Here is a 22,304-nt window from a genome sequence, read left to right as displayed (position 1 = left end):
CACCTACATGTTATTCAAACATTTCATCCAAACTGCTCGTGTGGGTCTACAGGCTGCAAGTCCTACCTCTCCCGTCTACTAATTGGTTGTTTCGAGCATACTAAACCACGTGGGTGATTGATAGATGAATGTTGTCCGCATTCCAGTCAAGTTGGTTGCCAACCGCCGTATTAAATCCACAGAAGAAGAATGAACGAGGAGAGATTAATCAAAGAAAACTAAAAACTAAGTTTCCCCTTTTTATATGGGAATTCATTGTCGGAGTAGAGAACACGATTATGTGACTCAAGTTGGGTGAAATGTCTACCAAGAAAAAGCAAAAAACATACCGTACGCATTTCAGGTTAAATAACAACCCAACGTTTCTCCCAGGACGTATTAGATAGCAACCTCAAGCTAGCTAAATGTCCATGAATGTTTCGACCTGTCCCCCAACTAATATAGTTTGTTTAGGTATTTTAACCTGCGTCTGGTGGGGATAGACAAAATCAATGGGCCGCCCCCAGATGGTAAGTGTAGGCAACAACACATCTGCCATGCTAGTCCTCAACAAGGGTTCCCTTAAATGTACATGTTTAGTCCCCTACTGCTACTCCCTGTTCACCCACGACTGCGTGGCCAAGCACGGGGCCCCTCAGGGGTGCGTGCATGTCTCTCAACACCATCATTAAGTTTGCTGAACACACAACAGTGGTAGGCATGATCACTGACAATGAAAAGGTCTGGCATGGGTCTCCAGAGCCTCCAAGTTCTACAGCTACACCATCGAGAGCGTCCTGATCGGTTGCATCACCGCCTGGTATGGCAACTGCTCGGTATCTGACCGCAAGGCACTACATAGGGTAGTGCGTATGGCCCAGTACATCACTGGGGCCAAGCTTCCTGCCATTCAGGACCTTTATACCAGGAAGTGTCAGAAGAAGGCTCAAAACATTGTTCCCCCCCCCCCCTTTGTTTTTGCACTGTTGCTACTCGCTGTTTATTATCTATGCAGGGTCACTTTACCCCTACCTACATGACAACTAGGATCAATAAACTCCGATAAGCAAAACCTTTGGCACTGGAATATGTCTATCATGAAAGCAGGGCATTCTAAGGGTCTGTTTTGAATAGGCTACAGGATGTGAAAAATTGAAGGGACTTCACCTCCTCATGGCCATGGATGCAGATTTCCTTTCAGAATGGGTCTTCTTTTCCCCCTTGTCTGTGTTGTTGGCAATGCATACTGAAAACTGGCTTCTCAAACTACTTTCTATCCTTTTCTCTCTCATCCCTGCACTCCGGTCCAATTGAAATGTCCTGTGTTTAGTCAGGATATTGAATGAGAATTTCTGTCTCTACACAGGACACCATTGCAGTAATGAACCTCTCCCATGTGTCTGTAGGTTGTCGACCCAGTGGCGCCCAGATACACAGCCCTGTCAGGATCCTACTCTGTCCCTGTTGTCATCCCCGACGCACCAGAGGAGATGAAGATGGCCGTCAAACACCCCAAGGTACATTGACTGTTATTTCCACTCTTGTTTATGGAATGGCAACCTATTCCCTATTCCTGTACTACCAAAGCCTGGCCAAAAGTAGTGCATGGTATAGGGATTAGGGTATAATTTTCAAATCTAATTTTATTTGTCACATACACATGGTTAGCAGATGTTAATGCGAGTGTAGCGAAATGCTTGTGCTTCTAGTTCCGACAATGCAGTAATAACCAGCAAGTAATCTAACTAACAATTCCAAAACTACTGTCTTATACACACAAGTGTAAGGGGATAAAGAATATGTACGTAAAGATATATGAATGAGTGATGGTACAGAGCGGCATAGGCAAGATACAGTGGATGGTATCGAGTACAGTATATACATGTGAGATGAGCATGTAAACAAAGTGGCATAGTTAAAGTGGCTAGTGATACATGTATTACATAAAGATGCAGTAGATGATATAGAGTACAGTATATACGTATACATATGAGATGAATAATGTAGGGTATGTAAACATTATATTAGGTGGCATTGTTTAAAGTGGCTAGTGATATATTTTACATCATTTCCCATCAATTCCCATTATTAAAGTGGCTGGAGTTGAGTCAGTGTGTTGGTAGCAGCCACTCAATGTTAGTGGTGGCTGTTTAACAGTCTGATGGCCTTGAGATAGAAGCTGTTTTTCAGTCTCTCGGTCCCAGCTTTGATGCACCTGTACTGACCTCGCCTTCTGGATGATAGCGGGGTGAACAGGCAGTGTCTCGTGTGGTTGTTGTCCTTGATGATCTTTATGGCCTTCCTGTAACATCGGGTGGTGTAGGTGTCCTGGAGGGCAGGTAGTTTGCCCCGGGTGATGCGTTGTGCAGACCTCAATACCCTCTGGAGAGCCTTACGGTTGTGGGTGGAGCAGTAGCCGTACCAGGCGGTGATACATCCCGCCAGGATGCTCTCGATTGTGCATCTGTCGAAGTTTGTGAGTGCTTTTGGTGACAAGCCGAATTTCTTCAGCTTCCTGAGGTTGAAGAGGCGCTGCTGCACCTTCTTCACGATGCTGTCTGTGTGGGTGGACCAATTCAGTTTGTCTGTGATGTGTATGCCGAGGAACTTAAAACTTGCTACCCTCTCCACTACTGTTCCATCGATGTGGATAGGGGGGTGTTCCCTCTGCTGTTTCCTGAAGTCCACAATCATCTCCTTAGTGTTGTTGTCCAGATGGGTTAGGGCAGTGTGGTTGAGATTGCATCGTCTGTGGACCTATTTGGGCGGTAAGCAAATTGGAGTGGGTCTAGGGTGTCAGGTAGGGTGGAGGTGATATGGTCCTTGACTAGTCTCTCAAAGCACTTCATGATGACGGAAGTGAGTGCTACGGGGCGGTAGTTGTTTAGCTCAGTTACCTTAGCTTTCTTGGGAAATGGTGGCCCTCTTGAAGGATGTGGGAACAGCAAACTGGGATAGGGATTGATTGAATATGTCTGTAAACACACCAGCCAGCTGGTCTGCGCATGCTCTGAGGGCGCGGCTGGGGATGCCGTCTGGGCCTGCAGCCTTGCGAGGGTTAACACGTTTAAATGTTTTACTCACCTCGGCTGCAGTGAAGGAGAGGCCGCATGTTTTGGTTGCAGGCCGTGTCAGTGGCACTGTATTGTCCTCAAAGCGGGCAAAAAAGTTATTTTGTCTGCCTGGGAGCAAGACATCCTGGTCCGTGACGGGGCTGGTTTTCTTTTTGTAATCCGTGATTGACTGTAGACCCTGCCACATACCTCTTGTGTCTGAGCTGTTGAATTGAGATTCTACTTTGTCTCTATACTGACGCTTAGCTTGTTTGATTGCCTTGCGGAGGGAATAGCTGCACTGTTTGTATTTGGTCATGTTTCCGGTCACCTTGCCCTGATTAAAAGCAGTGGTTCGCGCTTTCGGTTTCACGCGAATGCTGCCATCAATCCACGGTTTCTGGTTTGGAAATGTTTTTATCGTTGCTATGGGAACGACATCTTCAACGCACGTTCTAATGAACTCGCACACCGAATCAGCGTATTCGTCAATGTTGTTGTCTGACGCAATACGAAACATATCCCAGTCCACGTGATGGAAGCAGTCTTGGAGTGTGGAATCAGATTGGTAGGACCAGCGTTGATCAGACCTCAGCGTGGGAGCTTCTTGTTTTAGTTTCTGTCTGTAGGCAGGGATCAACAAAATGGAGTCGTGGTCAGCTTTTCCGAAAGGAGGGCGGGGCAGGGCAGGGCCTTATATGGACACACCCTGACTAGATAGAAGTATTGCATTCTTATCTAGTGTTCAGCAGCCAAAGCATGATGTGTATATTACTCTGACAACGCTAAAATGGATAGTTCCCCCGCACAAGTCAAGTTGAGGTTATGTGATGAGTAGTAAATAATCAACCAACTAAATCTTACCATAATGAATAGCCTAACTGAGGGGTTTCAAAACTGCAGTCCACAATTGTATTTGTGACTCATTTCAGGAAACTAGGCGTATGTCGCGTGTCAGTGCTTCACAAGAAAGTTTTTTAAAAATCAAAACGTGTTTTTTTGAGGGGCAGAAATGCCTTCTGGAACATGTTAAATTACGAGCCTAGTTGGTTCAGCCACAGAAAAAGCCAACAACCTTCCCACTAGCCATGAGTGGCTGAGATAATGAGTGCCAAGAGATTAGTTTGGATTGGTCTACCATGTCGCACGCTTTTGTCTATTTGAACTGGTCAGTATGTGTAGGTAATCCTTTCTAACGCAGTTTTTAAAAACATATCACTTAGTAGAACTGCATACGTGTTGCTCTCTACTTTCTGCAGGACTGAGTTCTGAAATCAGTGGAATTAGAGTATGATAGCTGGAGAAAACACATGTCTCTGGATTACATCTTCAAACTAAGGGCAACCATGGCATCCGTGACAGTTTGAAGTGTCCATCCATGTTGTATAGGGGTAAGATAGTCAAGCTAGCTACATTTTCAGATATTACATGTTTCTAATTTTGTCAGTAATTTTAATTTCAGGTTGGTGTACTGTTAGCTAATGTTGGCTTGCTGGCTCGCTTGCTAATGTTACATGTATGATCTGTGTAGTCATATTATTCCTTTCTCAGAGCCATTTGCTTTGTTAGTTATATCCTAACATTAGCAAGCTAACATTGAACCAGGTTGGTTAGCTACCTGCAGATTAATGCAGGGTAATAATGTCATGAGTTGGGGTTATGGTTCTTTGTTTAGCTAGATACATGTCTAATAGACTCCACTATGCAAGTAACCATTTCAATAGATTGTTCACGATGTCACTGCAACAATTGTCGATAGACATAGCTGGTCATTTACTCTAGCTATCTACTCCGATTTCAGAGACCTTTCGCCTGAGTGTGTCAGAGCGCGTCAGAGCGCAGAATAACTGACATTGACGAACACTCAACACCAGTTGAATATGGCCGGTGTCAGTAAACGTTGGCAAAAAAGCATAATTTAATTGATGCCAGCAGCACAGTTACGGTCACCAACGCACTGGATAACATAAAAACAGCCTAACCAGCTCTGCGAGGGCAAGTAAAATGGTCAGTGAGATGTTCTCTCATTTGTGTCTTGAAGTAGCTAGCCAATGTTAGCCAGTTAGCTTGGGTGCTTGACTGCTGTTAGGACAGAACGCTCTGATCAATCCTACTACTCGGTCAGAGCGTCCAGTGTGCACTCTGAATGCTCCAAGAGTGAAACGCTCTGAGTTTTTCGAATGCCCAGAGCACACGCTGGCTGACACTCCAGATTAAATTTACGAATACACCCGAAGTATGAACCAGCTTTTATTCTTGAAATCTTTGGTTGTTTACATGGCATCACATGCAAATCCTTAGAGATAAGTGGAGCCAACGCTTAAGAGGAATAGCTCTCCAGTAGGTGTGCCAGAAATTTTTTCTCAGAATGTAGGTTATTAGTTGATCAACTTTCAAAGCAGAATTACTTTCCCATTTTTCCTCAACTGTAGTGTATGATATAAAAAAAATGTAGCTATGAGTCTCTACTTTTATCCAATTTCAAATTTTGCTGCATAAGACCAACTTGGTCGGTCACATTTTTATTTTGTGAAAAGTAATTATTTTATAAAAATCGCAAGCTGCAACAGAATACCATCGTGGATACTATTTTTATGTCTCTGCGTCCTGTATAAAGAAAGTTGGATGTAGTTTCACGAGCTAATAATAACCAGCACAACAATTGGAAGTCTTCAGGAACATTTAGAATGGTAGCCGGTCCTGTTCATCTGACTCTGGGGAAGTAGGTAAATGGCTTCATTGCCAAAATCTTAAACAATCCCTTTTAATATGGAGGAATGTTTAAAAAAAAAAAAAAAAAAGTTTTTAAATGTGTGATAAATTCTTGGGCAGGTCGTAAAAGTGGACATTTTTGGGATGGATAGGGAGCATGCAGAAAATCTATTGAACTATATACAGTGCATTCGGAAAGTATTCAGACCCCCTTTTCCACATTGTTACTTTACAGCCTTATGCTAAAATAAATGTTTTTCTCTTCTCATCAACCTACACACAATACCCCATAATGACAAAGCAAAAACACGTTTTTAGAATTTTTTGTAAAAAACTGATATCACATATACAGAAGTATTCAGACCCTTAATCAGTACTTCGTTGAAGCACCTTTGGCAGCGATTACAGCCTCGAGTCTTATTTGGTATGACACTACAAGCTTAGCAATCCTGTATTTGGGAAGTTTCTCCCATTTTTCTCTGCTGATCCTCTCAAGCTCTGTCAGGTTGGATGGGGAGCGTTGCAGCACTGCTATTTTCAGGTCTCTCCAGAGATGTTAGATCGGGTTCAAGTCCGGGCTCTGGCTGGGCCACTCAAGGACCTTCGGAGACTTGTCCCGAAGCCACTCCTGCATTGTCTTGGCTGTGTGCTTAGGGTTGTTGTCCTGTTGGAAGGTGAACCTTCGCCCCTGTCTGAGGTCCTGAGCGCTCTGGAGCAGGTTCTCATCAAGGATCTCTGTTCTTTACTCCGTTAGTCTTTCCCTCGATCCTGACGAGTCTCCCAGTACCTGCCGCTGAAAAACATCCCAGCAGAATGAAACATCCCCCACTATGCTTCACTGTAGGGATGGTGCCAGGTTTCCTCCAGATGTGACACTTGGCATTCAGGCCGAAGAGCTCAACCGTGGTTTCATCAGACCAGATAATCTTGTTTCTCATTGTCTGAGAGTCCTTTAGGTGCCTTTTGGCAAGCTCCAAGTGGGCTGTCATGTGCCTTACTGAGAAGTTGCTCCATGTGGCCACTTTCATAAAGGCCTGATTTGGTGAAGTTCTGCAGAGATGGTTGTCTTTCTGGAAGGTTCTTTTTACTTACCCTGTTTTCGCCCCAATTCCGTGGCGTTTTTGGACAATTCCTTTGAAATGGCTTGGTTTTTGCTCTGACATGCACTGTCAACCATGAGAGCTTTTTATATAGATGTATGTGCCTTTCCAAATCATGTCAAATCAATTGAATTTACCACAGGTGGACTCCAAGTTGCAGAAACAGTTCAGGGATAATCAATGGAAACAGGATGCACCTGAGCCCATTTTCAAGTCTCATAACAAGTGGTCTGGATACTTACTGTTTACATTTGCAAAAATGTCTACACCTATTTTCAATTTGCCATTATGGGTTATTGTGTGTAGATTGTTGAGGACAAACATGTAATTCATGCCTCTTAAGAAGGTCCCATCAACTGTCTGTAGGCTAGGCCTACTATATTTATTTCAGCAACTTTTCTAATATTAAGCACATTGCTTCTCTTTACAACAGCAGTATAGCCTACCAGGCTGGCATGAAAATGAACCACGGGAAAAGCGTCCTCCAATCACTATTTAACTGCATAGATGACATGTATTTTTACATGTCATCTATGATAATGGTCCATTCCAAATCAAAACAAATTTCACACATGTAAAGACGAGATTCAATCAAGAATAGTGTAATGGGTGACTATTAGCCTATCACTTGTGAATGCGCGCCGTTGCGTCCCCGATGTTTGCCGGTCACTTGTAGCCTGTGAGAGACCCGATCACTTGACAGAGAGCCATGTAAGTGAGAGGTGTCTCGGAACGCAGCCGGGAGAATGGAAAAAAGAAGAAACGCTGCTCTTGATAGTGTCACTGCATCGAATGGGGTTGAGTCGAGGGAAAACAAATAACTGCTACCAAATATAGCAATATGCATTTCATAAATATTCTAATAAAGTGTGTACCTAAAATGTATTAAACACGTCTGTAAAACCACTGAGGACATCGACCTACCAAGCAAGTTTTCATAAATTGACTGAGAATACAGTAGGAGCCTACAATAGGGAAAAACGTCAGCTTTCGTTCAGAAATGGAATGAAATCCTCAACAAATGTTATTTTTTAGATTTAATGCTATTAATTGTTGAACATGTGTCAAAGGAAATAAGAGGTTGAAGTCACACAGACTGTTTTTCTAGCCCGAAAACAAGGCTCCACAAAAGAAAATAAACGATGTAGGAGAGGCAAGTGGTCAAAGAGGGGACCAGGAACACAGGCCGTGGACACGGAGCGACAGCAGGACTCTGTTATTAACCTCTCCAAGAAAGTTCTCAGAAGCGCAAGTCTCAGTCGTATCTAAGGGCCTCTAGGACAGCTAATTCTGTCCTATAGTTAACAACTCCTCGATTAATACCTATTAGGTTAGTGGAACAAGAAGCCATGTCAGTATATATGAGAAAAACAAACCACATTCAGAAGGACCTCACTAGGACAGAAGATGAATCTTTCATTAGTTCATTGCCAAACCTGCAGACAAAAGGGGGTGCTATGGTCGTTTTAGACTACGAAAAATCCAGACACAATTCATTAATGAACGTTTCTATAGAGAACTGAGTTTTGATCCCACACAGGTGTTCAAAAAGGATAGGGCTCCAGATTAGCGCATATATTAAACAACTTTATCTCAAAACCTGAATATGAATACCTTTGTGCCATAAGTCCATGCCTGTACATTTTTCCGAAATGACACAAACCCAAGACACAAGGCAATTATCCAGACGACAGACCAGTGGTTGCAGGAATAGGCTCAATGCTAGAACCATTGTCGAACTTCATAGACTCTTTTATTAAATCTCATGTGCAAGCATTGCCGTCATATGTGAAAGACTATAAACTTCATAAACAAGATTTCACCAATAATGGGTTTAACAGAAGACTGTATTTTAGTCACATTAGATGTTGAGAGCCTATATACCAGCATTCCCCATTGGCCAAGCTTTGAAAAACTACAAACCTCAGATATCCCACTTCCTGGTTGGATTTTTCTCAGGTTTTTACCTGCCATATGAGTTCTGTTATACTCACAGACATCATTCAAACAGTTTTAGAACTTCAGTGTTTTCTATCCAATACTACTAATATTATGCATATATTAGCATCTGGGTTAGAGTAGGAGGAAGTTCACTCTGGGCATGCTATTCATCCAAAAGTGAAAATGCTGCTCCCTATCCCAAAAAGGTTAAGAACAGATTATTTTATAATGACGGCCTAACCCAGACAACGCTGGTCCAATTGTGCGCCGCCCTATGGGACTCCCGATCACGGCCGGTTGGGATGCAGCCCAGGATCGAACCAGGGTCTGTAGTGACGCCTCTAGCACTGAGATGCTGCGCCACTCGGGAGCTTTGTGGCAACAGTTTGGGGAAGGCCCTTTCCTGTTTCAGCATGATAATGCCCCTGTGCACAAAGCGAGGTCCATACAGAAATGGTTTATCAAGATCGGTGTGGAAGAACTTAAAGCCTGAGTCCTGACCTCAACCCCATCGAACACCTTTCGGATGAATTTCAACGCAGACTGCGAGCCTGTCCTAATCACCCAACATCATTGCCGGACATCACTAATGCTCTTGTGGTTGAAAGCCCCTGCATCAATGTTCCTACATCTAGTGGAAAGCGAGTAGAGGCTGTTATAGCAGCAAAGGGGGACCAACTCCATATTAATGCCCATGATTTTGGAATGAGATATTTGAGGTGCAGGTGTCCACATACGTTTGGTCATGTAGTGTGTGCATATTATAGCATATTTTATAACTAACAATCAATTAGACAGTCAGAGAATTGCAAATTCCAAAAACTGTGCATTCAGTGCACATGCCTAGTGATTTATGTTTGAGCAGAGGAACACAGCATCAGCCATGGCAAAATGCATAGAATTGCAGGAAATTAGCTTAACGCCGTTTTAATGTCCTTTATGCCACCAAGATACCTTTTCCAGCTAATACTGTTAGAATTTACACATTCTCTTCCAATGAACTATGGAATCAAAATAATGAAATTATCTTCCAAATGTATTAATTTTAAAATGTTGTTTACTTATACTTGCCATCATTTAACTGATAATAAGACGAGACATATATTTCTGCTAATTTCTATATGATGGGTGTTGCCAATTTGCCTGGGTGGGGGTCCCTGGGCAAGAAAAGTTTGAAAACCCCATGCCTTACCAATATACCCAAATAAACTGCCAAACCAACCAAATATAGTCAATCCAACATAACATCAGCAACTAAACCTGGCAAACGTATTTTTTGAACCCTCCCAGAACACAGAGGTGGGTATGAAGGCTGTGTGGTACGGACCCAGGGTGCTGGTGGAGGGGGCGGACGCAGAAACCTTCACCGAGGGAGAGACGGTCACCTTCATCAACTGGGGCAACATCATCATCACCAAGATCCACAAGTAAGTTTAATAGATTTTTGGACGTGCAACTTTTTACAGGAAGTTAATCAAGAGGGCTTGCCTTGGCAAGTGTTCACCCAGTCCTAGAAAGATACATTATCAGTGCAGCAGTGAAACACCATATTGAACTAATCTAGATAAGTTGTACTGTGGCTCTCCAGAAGATGGGATCACAACTAGGATCACTGGCATAGATACACTATGTAACTCGTCTCTCTTTCTCTCTCTGTCTTCTCGCTCTCTGTGTGTGTAACTGATGTATCGCATTAAAAAGGCTTAAGTTAAATTTTACCAAATGTAGAAGGAATAAAGAAGAAAATAAATCTCAATTCCCTAACTATTATCCCCTCATCTCTCTTTATCGCGGTATGATCCAGAGATCCCAGAGGTAAGGTCACCTCCCTGGAGGGCAAGCTGAACCTGGAAAACAAGGACTTCAAGAAGACCACCAAGATCACGTGGCTGGCCGAGACCCCCCACGCCCCCCTGCTGCCCACAGTCTGTGTCAACTACCAGCACCTCATCACCAAGCCCGTCATGGGCAAGGAGGACGACTTCAAGGAATACATCAACAAACAGAGCAAGGTGGGTGTGTGAATGTGGAATGGTCAATCCTGTGGGTGTGTATGTGGGGGGGGTTGTCTATGCAGTGTGTGTGCATGTGATGTGATGTGTGCTAAACTGTTACAAGAAGGGCTTAAGTAGTTAGTAAAGATCATTATTATGATTAGAGCAGATATCATTGACCAGTATGAAGAATCACTTGTAATCCTTCCTGAAGACTGAACAGGGTTCCCCTCTCTCCCATCCTTGCTTTTTCTCAGCTGGAGGAGAAGATGCTGGGAGACCCATGTCTGAAGGACCTGAAGAAGGGTGACATCATCCAGCTGCAAAGGCGGGGCTTCTACATCTGTGACCAGCCCTACGAGCCAATCAGGTTTGTCCTATCTTCTCTGCAAGGTCTTCATGAATCTTTACCAGTTTACCAGAGGGATGCGTGGGTGAATGGTGAGTTTAATGGATAGAAGGATGGTTGGATGCAGACCTGGGTTCAAATGCTCTTTTGAAATACTTTGAGCTTTTGCTTTACGCTTCCTGGACTCTCAGATCGGCAGGGTTTGGGGATTGTTCTATTGGTAGGGTTTTAGGTGATTCGACAAACATTGGACACTAGGAGAGAAAGAAAAAAAAGAAAAGAAACAGCTGTGATAAAATCAATTTTCACTACATGTCAATAATGTGGTCTCAAAATACATAAATCATTTGAGAACATGAATGTGGAAGTTAACTTCTTACGGATAGGCGGGACAGTTGCGTCTCACTTTGGCAAAAAACAGGGAAAATGCAGCGCGGCAAATTTAAAACAAATTATGGTATAAAATCAAACTTTCATTAAATCACACATGTAAGATACTCAATTAAAGCTACACTCCTTGTGAATCCAGCCAACATGTCAGATAAAAAAATTAAAAAAGACTTTTCGGCAAAAGCTATTATCTGATGATAGCACCAGCAGTAAACAAAGGGGATAGCATATTTCAACCCTGCAGGTGCTACACAAAACGCAGAAATAAAATATAAAACATGCATTTGATGAGCTTCTTTTGTTGGCACTCCAATATGTCCCGTAAACATCACAATTGGTCCTTTTGTTCGAATAATTCCGTCCATATATATCTAAATGTCATGCACGCTGACACAGTTGCCAGTTGGGCGGTGTTCCCTCCGACACATTGGTGCGGCAGGCTTCCGGGTTAAGCGAGCAGTGTTTCAGGAAGCAATGCGGCTTGGTTGAGTTGCGTTTCAGAGGACACACAGCTCTCGACCTGCACCTCTTCCGAGTCCGTACAGGAGTTGCAGCAATGGGACAAGACTAACTACCAATTGGATATCAAGAAATTGGGGAGGAAAAGGGGAAGATATATATATCCCAATACTGTATGTTATGATATTTACACAATATGAGGCCAAATGTAAAGCAAGTGACGTGCTAAGAACATTCAATTCTGGGGGACAGCCTTTTTTAGGAAACGTGAAATCGGTGTCTTCATATTCGAGATTAGTATTCCTCACCAGAGTAAGATCGATGTGACATTTTATTGCCAACAAGTATGGGGAAGTCCTGAGGGTAAAACCTTTTTCCTTCGCTTCTGTCCAACAGATGTTTTCAGAGACATAGAAAAACATAGGAGGTTACAAAGTAGAGCTTCGTAGCTACATTTTGGTGTGTGGCTTGTCAGGGATTGTTCTAAATTCACTGTAATGTTAATTTTCTTTTTATATATTTTTTTATTATGAACTCAAATACAAAAAAAACATAAATATACAAATAACAGTACATAAATCTAACAGACAGGGGTATTACATATCAAGATTCAATTTCAATTTGTTAAATACTTTTATGGTGCGTATTGCTTTTTTGTTTTTACATTTACTGATAATTTCAAAATAATATTTCAATTTTACCTTAAATAATGTGAAAGGGGGTTTGTTCTCTGCCCACTTCATTTTATGGACCAAGAATCTTCCATGAAAGATAAACAAGTTAACAATGAAAGTTAAATCGGGTTCCATATCATTTGGTTCAAAATAAAACATATCAGGGTGCTACATATTACCGCTTTTCTAAAAAAATGAGGTTTATTCCTCCATATGAAGTTAAATAATTTAGTATCAACCATTTTAGTTACTGACAGAGGCAAGGGAGGTATAAACTAATCTGGACAGACTTTCAGATTTTGACAAAAGTACACGTCCAGATAAAGAAAGATCTCTTAATAACCAGGAGTTAAATCTCATTCCAAATTTCTCTACAATAGGAGAGAAATTTAAGTTGACCCGTTCTGATCTTTGCTAACTGTAATACCAAGATATGTGATCACATCTTTTACAAGGATATTACATACTGAGTATCAGTTGCATCTTTTCAACTCAAATAATTTACATTTCCTAATATTCAGAGATAAACCTGATACATATGTGTATATGTGAAGGCAGTAATACACTCAATAGCTTTCTTGACTTCATTATGATCTTTCAAAAACAAATTCTGGTGTCGTCAGCCAATTGTGAACATTTTATCTCTTTGTCTTGTATCTGAATACCCCCTAAAACTATCCTTACTTATATGAAGTGCCATAACTTGTGTGACCAATAAAAATAAGGAGAAATTGGGCTCCAAATTCACATGTCACCACCCGTTTTCAAGATGAGATGCTAGTTAGCTGTGCAGGGGAGTTTTTTTTTTTTTTTTTTTACCCTTTATTTTACTAGGCAAGTCAGTTAAGAACAAATTCTTATTTTCAATGACGGCCTAGGAACAGTGGGTTAACTGCCTGTTCAGGGGCAGAAGGACAGATTTTGTACCTTGTCAGCTCGGGGATTTGAACTTGCAACCTTTCAGTTACTAGTCCAATGCTCTAACCACTAGGCTACCCTGCCGCTGTTTGCTGAGGTAACACTATTGTGCCAGCGGCAAATGTTGTGATTGATGGTTTAATTTTTTCAAGTGTAAACTACCAGAATTCAGTAGCTACAGACCTACAATCGATAACAGAAATACCAGTGAATTGAAAATGTGTCCCATCTATCTTGCTGTACAGGTGGCAGGCAAGCAGCTCAATCTAGTCTCAGCCTAGGCTAATTATTTGATGGAGATGGTGTAGTTTATCCTCTCATCAACAGCAAATATAACATTACAATGTAACACAACTCAGGTGTAGGCCTACCTTAGAAGTAATCTATGTTATTAGACTAGAGTATCCTTCTGAGTTATGTTGTATTCAGTACCAGCACAGCCTAACTGATATATAGCCTAACTGTTAATAATAGGTAAATAGTTAACCTGCTTTTTGTTCAAGATTATTTCATCCCAATTATATATACTCTATCACCCCTGGTACGTGTTCAAGGGTGTCCCCTTGCTCCATAGTGTAAACATTCTTCATTGCTTAATCATATGGCACTGTACACTTTATTTATTATATTTTCTTTATTTTCCTGTACATCAGTACAGAACCAGTCAACAGTTTGGGCATACCTACTCAAGGGATTTTATACATTGTAGAATAATAGTGAAGACATCAAAACTACAAAATAACACTTATGGAATCATGTAGTAACCGAAGAATAGTTACACAAATCAAAATATATTTTGGGTTCTTCAAAGTAGCCACCCTTTGCCTTCATGGCAGCTTTGCACACACTTGGCATTCTCTCAATGAGCTTCATGAAGAATGCTTTTTTTTCAACAGTCCTGAAGGAGTTCCCACATACTACTACTAGGGTGTATCGCTGCAGAATGCTGTGGCAGTCATGCTGGTTAAGTGTGCCTTGAATTGTAAATAAATCACTGACCGTGTCACCAGCACAGTACCATCACACCACCTCTTCCATGCTTCACGGTGGGAACCACAAATGCGGATATCATCCGTTAACCTACTCTGCCTCTCACAAAGACACAGCGGTTGGAACCAAACATCTTAAATTTGGACTCATCACACCAAAGGACCGATTTTCACCGGTCTAATGTCGAATGCTCTTTTTTCTTAGCCCAAGCAATTCTCTACTTTCTTATTGGTTTCCTTTAGTAGTGGGTTATTTGCAGCAATTTGACCATGAAGGCCAAATTCACACAGTCTTCTCTGAACAGTTGATGTTGAGATGTGTCTGTTACTTGAGCTCTGTGAAGCATTTATTTGGACTGCAATCTGAGGCTGGTAACTCCAATGAACTTATCCTCTGCAGCAGAGGTAACTCTGGGTCTTCCTTTCCTGTGGCGGTCCTCATGAGAGACAGTTCCATCATAGCACTTGATGGTTTTTGCGAGTGCACTTGAAGAAACTTTCAAGGTTCTTGACATTTCCCGGATTGACTGACCTTCATTTCTTAAAGTAATGATGGATTGTCGTTTATCGTTGCTTATTTGAGCTGTTTTTGCCATAATATAGACTTGGTCTTTTAACAAATAGGGCTATCTTCTGGATACCACCTCTACCTTGTCACAACACAACTGATTGGCTCAAATGCTTTAAGAAGGAAAGAAATTCCACAAATGAACTTTTTAACAAGGCACACCTGTTAATTGAAATGCATTCCAGGTGACTACCTCATGAAGCTGGTTGAGAGAATGCCAAAAGTGTGCAAAGCTGAACAAGGCAACAGGAGGCTACTTTGATTTTTTTTTCGCTTACTACATTTTCACAGTTTTGATGTCTTCACTATTATTCTACAATGTATAAAATAGTAAAACAAATAAAAACCCTTGAATGTCCAAACTTGACTGGTACTGTGTGTGTGTGTGTGTGTGTGTGTGTGTGTGTGTGTGTGTGTGTATAACTGTCAACACACACACAGACATCAACTGTGATAAAACACATATGGAATCATGTAGTAAGCGAAAAAGTGTATATAAAGCTTTTACCAATGCTGCTACTGCTCATGTTTGCACAGTTACTGTACACTTATGACCATATAAGTCACCCTTGCTGCACTGAGTACCATATTAATAATGCACCGAGATACTGATATTTGATTTGTGAGAGAGAGAAACGCCCCCGTTGGTGTGTGGGGAGGGCTTAATTTTTCTGGTCTTAATGCCCTGACAAAAATTAGCTGTCAACTTCCTGATGGCGATTTAAGCTAAACTCGGCAAAAAAAGAAACGTCCCCTCACTGTAACTGCGGTTATTTTCAGCAAACTTCACTTTTGTAGATATTTTTATGAACATACGATTCAACAACTGAGACATAAACTGAACAAGTTCCACAGACATGTAACTAACAGAAATTGAATAATGTGTCCATGAACAAAAGGGGGGTAAAAATATAAAGTAAGTCAGTATCTGGTGTGGCCACCAGCTGCATTAAGTACTGCAGTGCATCTCCTCATCATGGACTACACCAGATTTGCCAGTTCTTGCTGTGAGATGTTACCCCACTCTTCCACCAAGGCACCTGCAAGTTCCCTGACATTTCTGGGGGGAACGGCCCTAGCCCTCACCCGCCGATCCGACAGGTCCCAGACGTGCTCAATGGGGTTAAGATCCGGGCTCTTCGCTGGCCATGGCAGAACACTGACATTCCTGTCTTGCAGGAAATCACGCACAGAACGAGCAGTATGGCTGGTGGTATTGTCATGCTGGAGGGTCATGTCAGGATGAGTCTGCAGGTAGGATACCACATGAGGGAAGTGGATGTCTTCCCTGTAATGTACAGCGTTGAGATTGCCTGCAATGACAAGCTCAGTCCGATAATGCTGTGACACACCGCCCCAGACCATAACGGGCCCTCCACCTCAATCTATCCCACTACAGGCCCCGGTGTAATGCTCATTCCTTTGACGATAAACGCGAATCCGACTGTCACCCCTGGTGATACAAAACCGTGAAGTGAAGAACACTTTTGGCCTGTCCTGTTTGGTCCAGCGACGGTGGGTTTGTGCCCATAGGTGGCATTTTCCGGTGATGTCTGGTGAAGACCTGCCTTACAACATGTCTACAAGCACTCAGTCCAGCCTCTCTCAGCCTATTGCGGACAGTCTGTGACTGGAACGAATTGCAAAAATCGCTGAAGTTGGAGACTTTTATCTCCTCTCACCAACTTCAAACATCAGCTATCTGAGCAGCTAACCGATCGCTGTAGCTGTACATAGTCTATTGGTAAATAGCCTACCCATTTTCACCTACCTCATCCCCATACTGTTTTTATTTATTTACTTTTCTGCTCTTTTGCACACCAATATCTCTACCTGTACATGACCATCTGATCATTTATCACGCCAGTGTTAATCAAAATTGTAATTATTCGCCTACCTCCTCATGCCTTTTGCACACATTGTATATAGACTCCCCCTTTTTTTTTCTACTGTGTTATTGACTTGTTAATTGTTTACTCCATGTGTAACTCTGTTGTCTGTTCACACTGCTATGCTTTATCTTGGCCAGGTCGCAGTTGCAAATGAGAACTTGTTCTCAACTAGCCTACCTGGTTAAATAAAGGTGGGGGGGGAAAAAAGAAAAAAAAAGTCTTAGCATTGATGGAGTGATTGTGCGTTCCTGGTGTAACTCGGGCAGTTATTATTGCCATCCTGTACCTGTCCTGCAGGTGTGATGTTCGGCTGTACCGATCCTGTGCAGGTGTTGTTACACGTCGTCTGCCACTGTGAGGACAATCAGCTGTCTGTCCTTCCTCCCTGTAGCGCTGTCTTAGGTGTCTCACAGTACGGGCATTGCAATTTATAAAGTTGACTAGAATACAGTATATACATATGAAATGAGTAAAGCAGTATGTATACATTATTAAAGTCAGCAGTCATTCCATGTTTATGAATGTAGGGCAGCAGCCTTTAATGTGCAGGGTTTAGTAACTGTGGTAGCTGGCAAGTGATTGCTATTTAACCTTCTGGGATATGTGGGACGCCAAAAGCCAGGGAAAATGCAGAGCGCCAAATTCAAATAAATTACTATAAAAATCTAGCTTTCATTAAATCACACTTGCAAGATAGCAAATTAAAGCTACACTTGTTGTGAATCTAGCCAACATGTCAGATTTCAAAAAGGCTTTTCGGCGATAGCAAGCGATGCTATTATCTGAGGATAGCACCTCCGTAAACAGAGAGATATCATATTTCAACCCTGCAGGCGCGACACAAAACGCAGAAATAAAAAATATATTCATGCCTTACCTTTGACGAGCTTCTTTTGTTCGTACTCCAATATGTCCCATAAACATCACAAATGGTCCTTTTTGTTCTATTAATTCCGTCGATATATATCCAAAATGTCCATTTATTTGGCGTGTTTGATACAGAAAAACACTGGTTCCAACTTGCTCAACGTGACTACAAAATATCTCAAAGGTTACCGGTAAACTTTTCCAAAACATAATCTGTGTTCAATACAGGAAGAAAACAAACCGAAGCATTCTTTCTGGTCACGCGCCTCTATCTAACAGTACACTTCAAGTGGCCCTCGTTCAAGATGGCCGTACTTCTTCATTACACAAAGGAATAACCTCAACCAATTTCTAAAGACGGTTGACATCCAGTCAGGAACTGCAATAAGGTCCCTTAGAAATCTGGATTCCCAATGAAAACCCATTGAAAAGAGAGTGACCTCAAAAAAAAAATCTGAATGGTTTGTCCTCGGGGTTTCGCCTGCTAAATAAGTTCTGTTATACTCACAGACATGATTCAAACAGTTTTAGAAACGTTAGTGTTTTCGATCCAAATCTACTAATATTATGCATATCTTATCTTCTGGGGATGTAGCAGGCAGTTGAATTCGGGCATGCATTTCATCTGGACATGAAAATACTGCCCCCTGTCACCAAGAAGTTAACAGTCTGAAGGCCTTGAGATAAAAGCTGTTTTTCAGTCTTTCAGTCCCAGCTTTGATGCACCTGTACTGACCTCACCTTCTGGATGGTTGCAGGGTGAACAGGCCATGGCTCGGGTGGTTGATATCCTTGATGATCTTTTTGGCCTTCGAGTGACATCGGGTGGTGATACAGCCCGACAGGATACTCTCAATTGTGCATGTGTAAAAGTTTGTGAGGGTCTTAGGGGCCACGGCCTCAGCCTCCTGAGGTTGAAGAGGCTCTGTTCTGCCTTCACAACACTGTCAGTGTGGGTGGACCATTTAAGATTGTCAGTAATGTGTACGCAGAGGAACTTCAAGCTTTTCACCTTCAACACTGCGGTCCCGTTGTTGTGGATAAGGCTGTTTCCTGAAGTCCACGATCAGCGCCTTCATTTTGTTGACGTTGAGGGATAGGTTATTTTCCTGGCACCACTCCGACAGGGCCCTCACCCCATAACATAACAAGGATTTAATGATATGACTACCCTACCTTAAATTATTGGTTTTAAATTATTGTAATTATGTATACCGTACTGCCTCATTGATTGAACATTTGCATAATATTGCAATTTATTTTCATACATTTTACTTTTATTTGACTCAACTCTTATCTCCATCAGCCCTGAAAATATCATAACAATATGAAAGCCCTATCTTGAGATATTGGACATAAACGTGTTGAAATCAAGTATCCAGGCAGGTGACTTGGTGCCAATTTTCACTAGGGATTAACATTGACCAGTCCGCTGACATTTTCCGATCACTTGAAAACAAGCTATCTCAGCGTAAGTCTTGTTCTCATGAAATTAAGAACCACTGTTTCATTTTAGCCCCTAACACCCTGCTACTGGCTCAAATTCTAGTCAAGGTCAATCAAGAATATTATTATTCAAACTAAGATTTGAACCCAGGTGTGGTTGGATGCTCCTTTTCAAAATAGTTATCACAGTGACTCTGTGAAATTAAGTCCTACTACATTGTTCCAGTGTGCCTGCATGAGTAATGTTACGCTGGTGTTTTGGCCCAGTCCCTATAGCTGTAAGGAGAGTCCTTGTGTGCTGCTGTACATCCCCGACGGCCACACCAAGGAGATGCCCACCGCTGGCTCCAAGAGCAAGAGCCAGGCTGCCACCACAGTGAGTATTGTTACCTACCCGTATACTAGAGTTATACTGCATTAGGGAAGGAGAGAGGAACTAACTACAGGCTCATCTCAATAATCTAAAGTCTAGTTTTCTCCTCCCCTTCATCTGCACTGATCCAAAGATATAGGATGGCTGATGCTCACCAGACAATTTTCTATCAACTGTCACGATCTTTCTGATTAATGCAGATAGGAGTGGCAGTTGTTGGTCAAATAGAGCTTGAATCACTTTACATTTTTCAGATGCACCCTGTATTCTTATATATTAATGTAGAATTGATTATTGTACAGTAGCTTGCAAAAGAATTCACCCCCCTGGCATTTTTCCTATTTTACAACCGGCAATTAAAATTTATTTTTGGGGTTTTGTATCAGTTGATTTACACAACATGCCTACTACTTTGAAGATGCAAAATATTTTTTATTGTGAAACAAGCAAGAAATAAGACACAAAAAACTACTTGAGCGTGTATTCTAACTCCTTGTCTCCTCTCCTCTTAGCCTGCCTCCACAGCCAAGTGCAAAACCACCCCGGTCTCTGCCCCAGCCCCCCCTACCGCTAGCGACGCCAGCACCGTTTTCACCTGCATCGTGGCTCAAGGCGAGAAGGTGCGCGATTTGAAAACCACCAAGGCCCCTAAGGAGGAGGTGGACAAAGCGGTGAAGGAGCTGCTCTCACTCAAGGCCCAGTTCAAGCATCTGACTGGCCAGGACTACAAACCAGGCATGGGCCTGCCCGCTAGCTCCGCCCCTCAGAAGGCAGCATCTCCTTCTTCTGACTCCGCCTCCTGCCCCTTTGCTTGCGTCACCCAGCAGGGGGAGTTAGTGAGGAAGCTTAAATCCGAGAAGGCTCCCAAGGTTTGAGTCTATTTTTCTGTTGTTTATCATTTGGTGCAGAAACACCCCTAAAAAACTGACATGAAATGCTATTGTATCGTTGCGGTAACATTTTTCCAGATTTGTAGCTACTGTACATGTTTGGAATTTGTCTCAGTACGTACATGTGATAACAGACAATCTTAGACACCCACTGGCCTGGTTATGACGAAACTTTAGTGAATGATTCATCTTGCCATAGACCCAGAATGTTCTGAATTACACTGCTATTTTCAGGTCTCTCCAGAGGTGTTCGATCGGGTTTAAGTCCTGTCTCTGGCTGGGCCGCTCAAGGACAGTCAGAGACTTGTCCCGAAGCCACTCCTCCGTTGTTTTGGTTGTGTGCTTAGGGTCATTGTCCTGTTGGAAGGTAAACCTTCGCCCCAGTCTGATGTCCTGAGCACTCCTGAGCAGGTTTTCATCAAGGATCTCTCTGTACTTAGCTTCGTTCGTCTTCGAATGAAACACCATTATGCTTGGTAATATGGAGAGGTGGTACTCAGTAATGTGTTGTATTGGATTTGCCCCAAACACAACACTTTGTCTTGTGGGAACGTAACAATACAAACTCAATATGTTGCTCACAATCACATGGACAACCAAAACAAGAAGGGGTGAAAAAGCCACTTGTAAGGGGTTCTAAAAGACTAACTAAATGGAAATACCCTCAACTTAGGATAAGGTATAAAAATACTATTTAGCAGTTTTATTTATGGCTTGGGGGTAGAAACGCTCTCGGATCCTGTTGGTCCGAGAGCCGATGCTCTGGTACTGTTTGCTGGAGGGTAGCAGAGTGAACAGTCTATGGTTAGGGTGGCTGCAGTCTTTGGCAATTTCTCAGGCCTTCCTCTGTCACCGCCTGATATAGAGATCCTGGAAGGCAGGGAGCTCAGCCCCAGTGATGTACTGGGCTGTCCGCACCAACCTCTGTAGCACTTTGCGGTTAATGGCGATTTATTTGCTGTACCAACTCATGATGCAGCCAGTCAAGATGCTCTCTGGTGCAGCTGTACAACCTTTTGAGGATCCAAGGGCCCATGCCAAATCTTTTCAGCATCCAGAGCCTTAAGTGATGTGGACGACAAGGAACTTTCAGTTCTCGACCCGCTCCACAACAGCCCCATCAATTTGGATGGGGGCGTGCGCTACCATCGTTTCCTGTAGTCCACGATCAGCTCCTTGCACTAACTAACATTGAGGGAGAGGTTGTTGCCCTGGCACCACACTGCTAAGGCTCTGACCTCCTCCTTGTAGGCTGACTCATCACCACTGGTGATCAGGCCTACAACCGTCCTGTTGTCAGAACTTGATGATGGTGTTGGAGTCGTGCGTGGCCAAGCAGTCTTGGGTGAACAAGGAGTACAGGAGGGGACTAAGCACACACCCTGAGGGGCCCCAGTGTTGAGGATCAGTGTGACGGTGTTGGTGCCTAACCTCACCACGTTGTGCCGGCCCATCAAGAAGTCCAGGATCCAGTTGCAGAGGGAGCTGTTCAGCCCAGGGTCCCTAGCTTTGTGATGAGCTTGGAGGGGACTGGTGTTGAACGCTGAGCTGTAGTCTATGAACAGCATTCTCAGTTATTTTCCTTCTTGCATTGGGTCTGGGATGATGTTGTGTCATGAACAGCCTTTCATAATTACAGATGTGAGTCCTACAGTCGATATTAATTTTGTCAGGTTACCGTTGAGCTCTTGGGAACGGGGACAATGATGG

At 42.7% G+C, this 22,304-nt stretch overlaps 1 protein-coding gene across 2 annotated transcripts in view; it reads left to right on the top strand.

Annotated features, from left to right (window-relative positions):
• Positions 1–22,304, top strand: part of eprs1 (glutamyl-prolyl-tRNA synthetase 1) — an 86,441-nt gene that overhangs the window by 41,499 nt on the left and 22,638 nt on the right. For both annotated transcript variants that reach the window (XM_031788435.1, XM_020470354.2), the window contains exons 13-18: positions 1,386–1,496; positions 10,076–10,212; positions 10,590–10,797; positions 11,037–11,149; positions 19,599–19,707; positions 20,217–20,573. In XM_031788435.1, coding sequence (XP_031644295.1) covers positions 1,386–1,496; positions 10,076–10,212; positions 10,590–10,797; positions 11,037–11,149; positions 19,599–19,707; positions 20,217–20,573 — 1,035 coding nt within the window. The remainder of the gene's footprint in view (positions 1–1,385; positions 1,497–10,075; positions 10,213–10,589; positions 10,798–11,036; positions 11,150–19,598; positions 19,708–20,216; positions 20,574–22,304) is intronic.

Source organism: Oncorhynchus kisutch, linkage group LG14 (assembly GCF_002021735.2).
Source record: "Oncorhynchus kisutch isolate 150728-3 linkage group LG14, Okis_V2, whole genome shotgun sequence".
NCBI lineage: Eukaryota > Metazoa > Chordata > Actinopteri > Salmoniformes > Salmonidae > Oncorhynchus > Oncorhynchus kisutch.
This window is presented reverse-complemented; position numbering and strand designations above follow the sequence as displayed.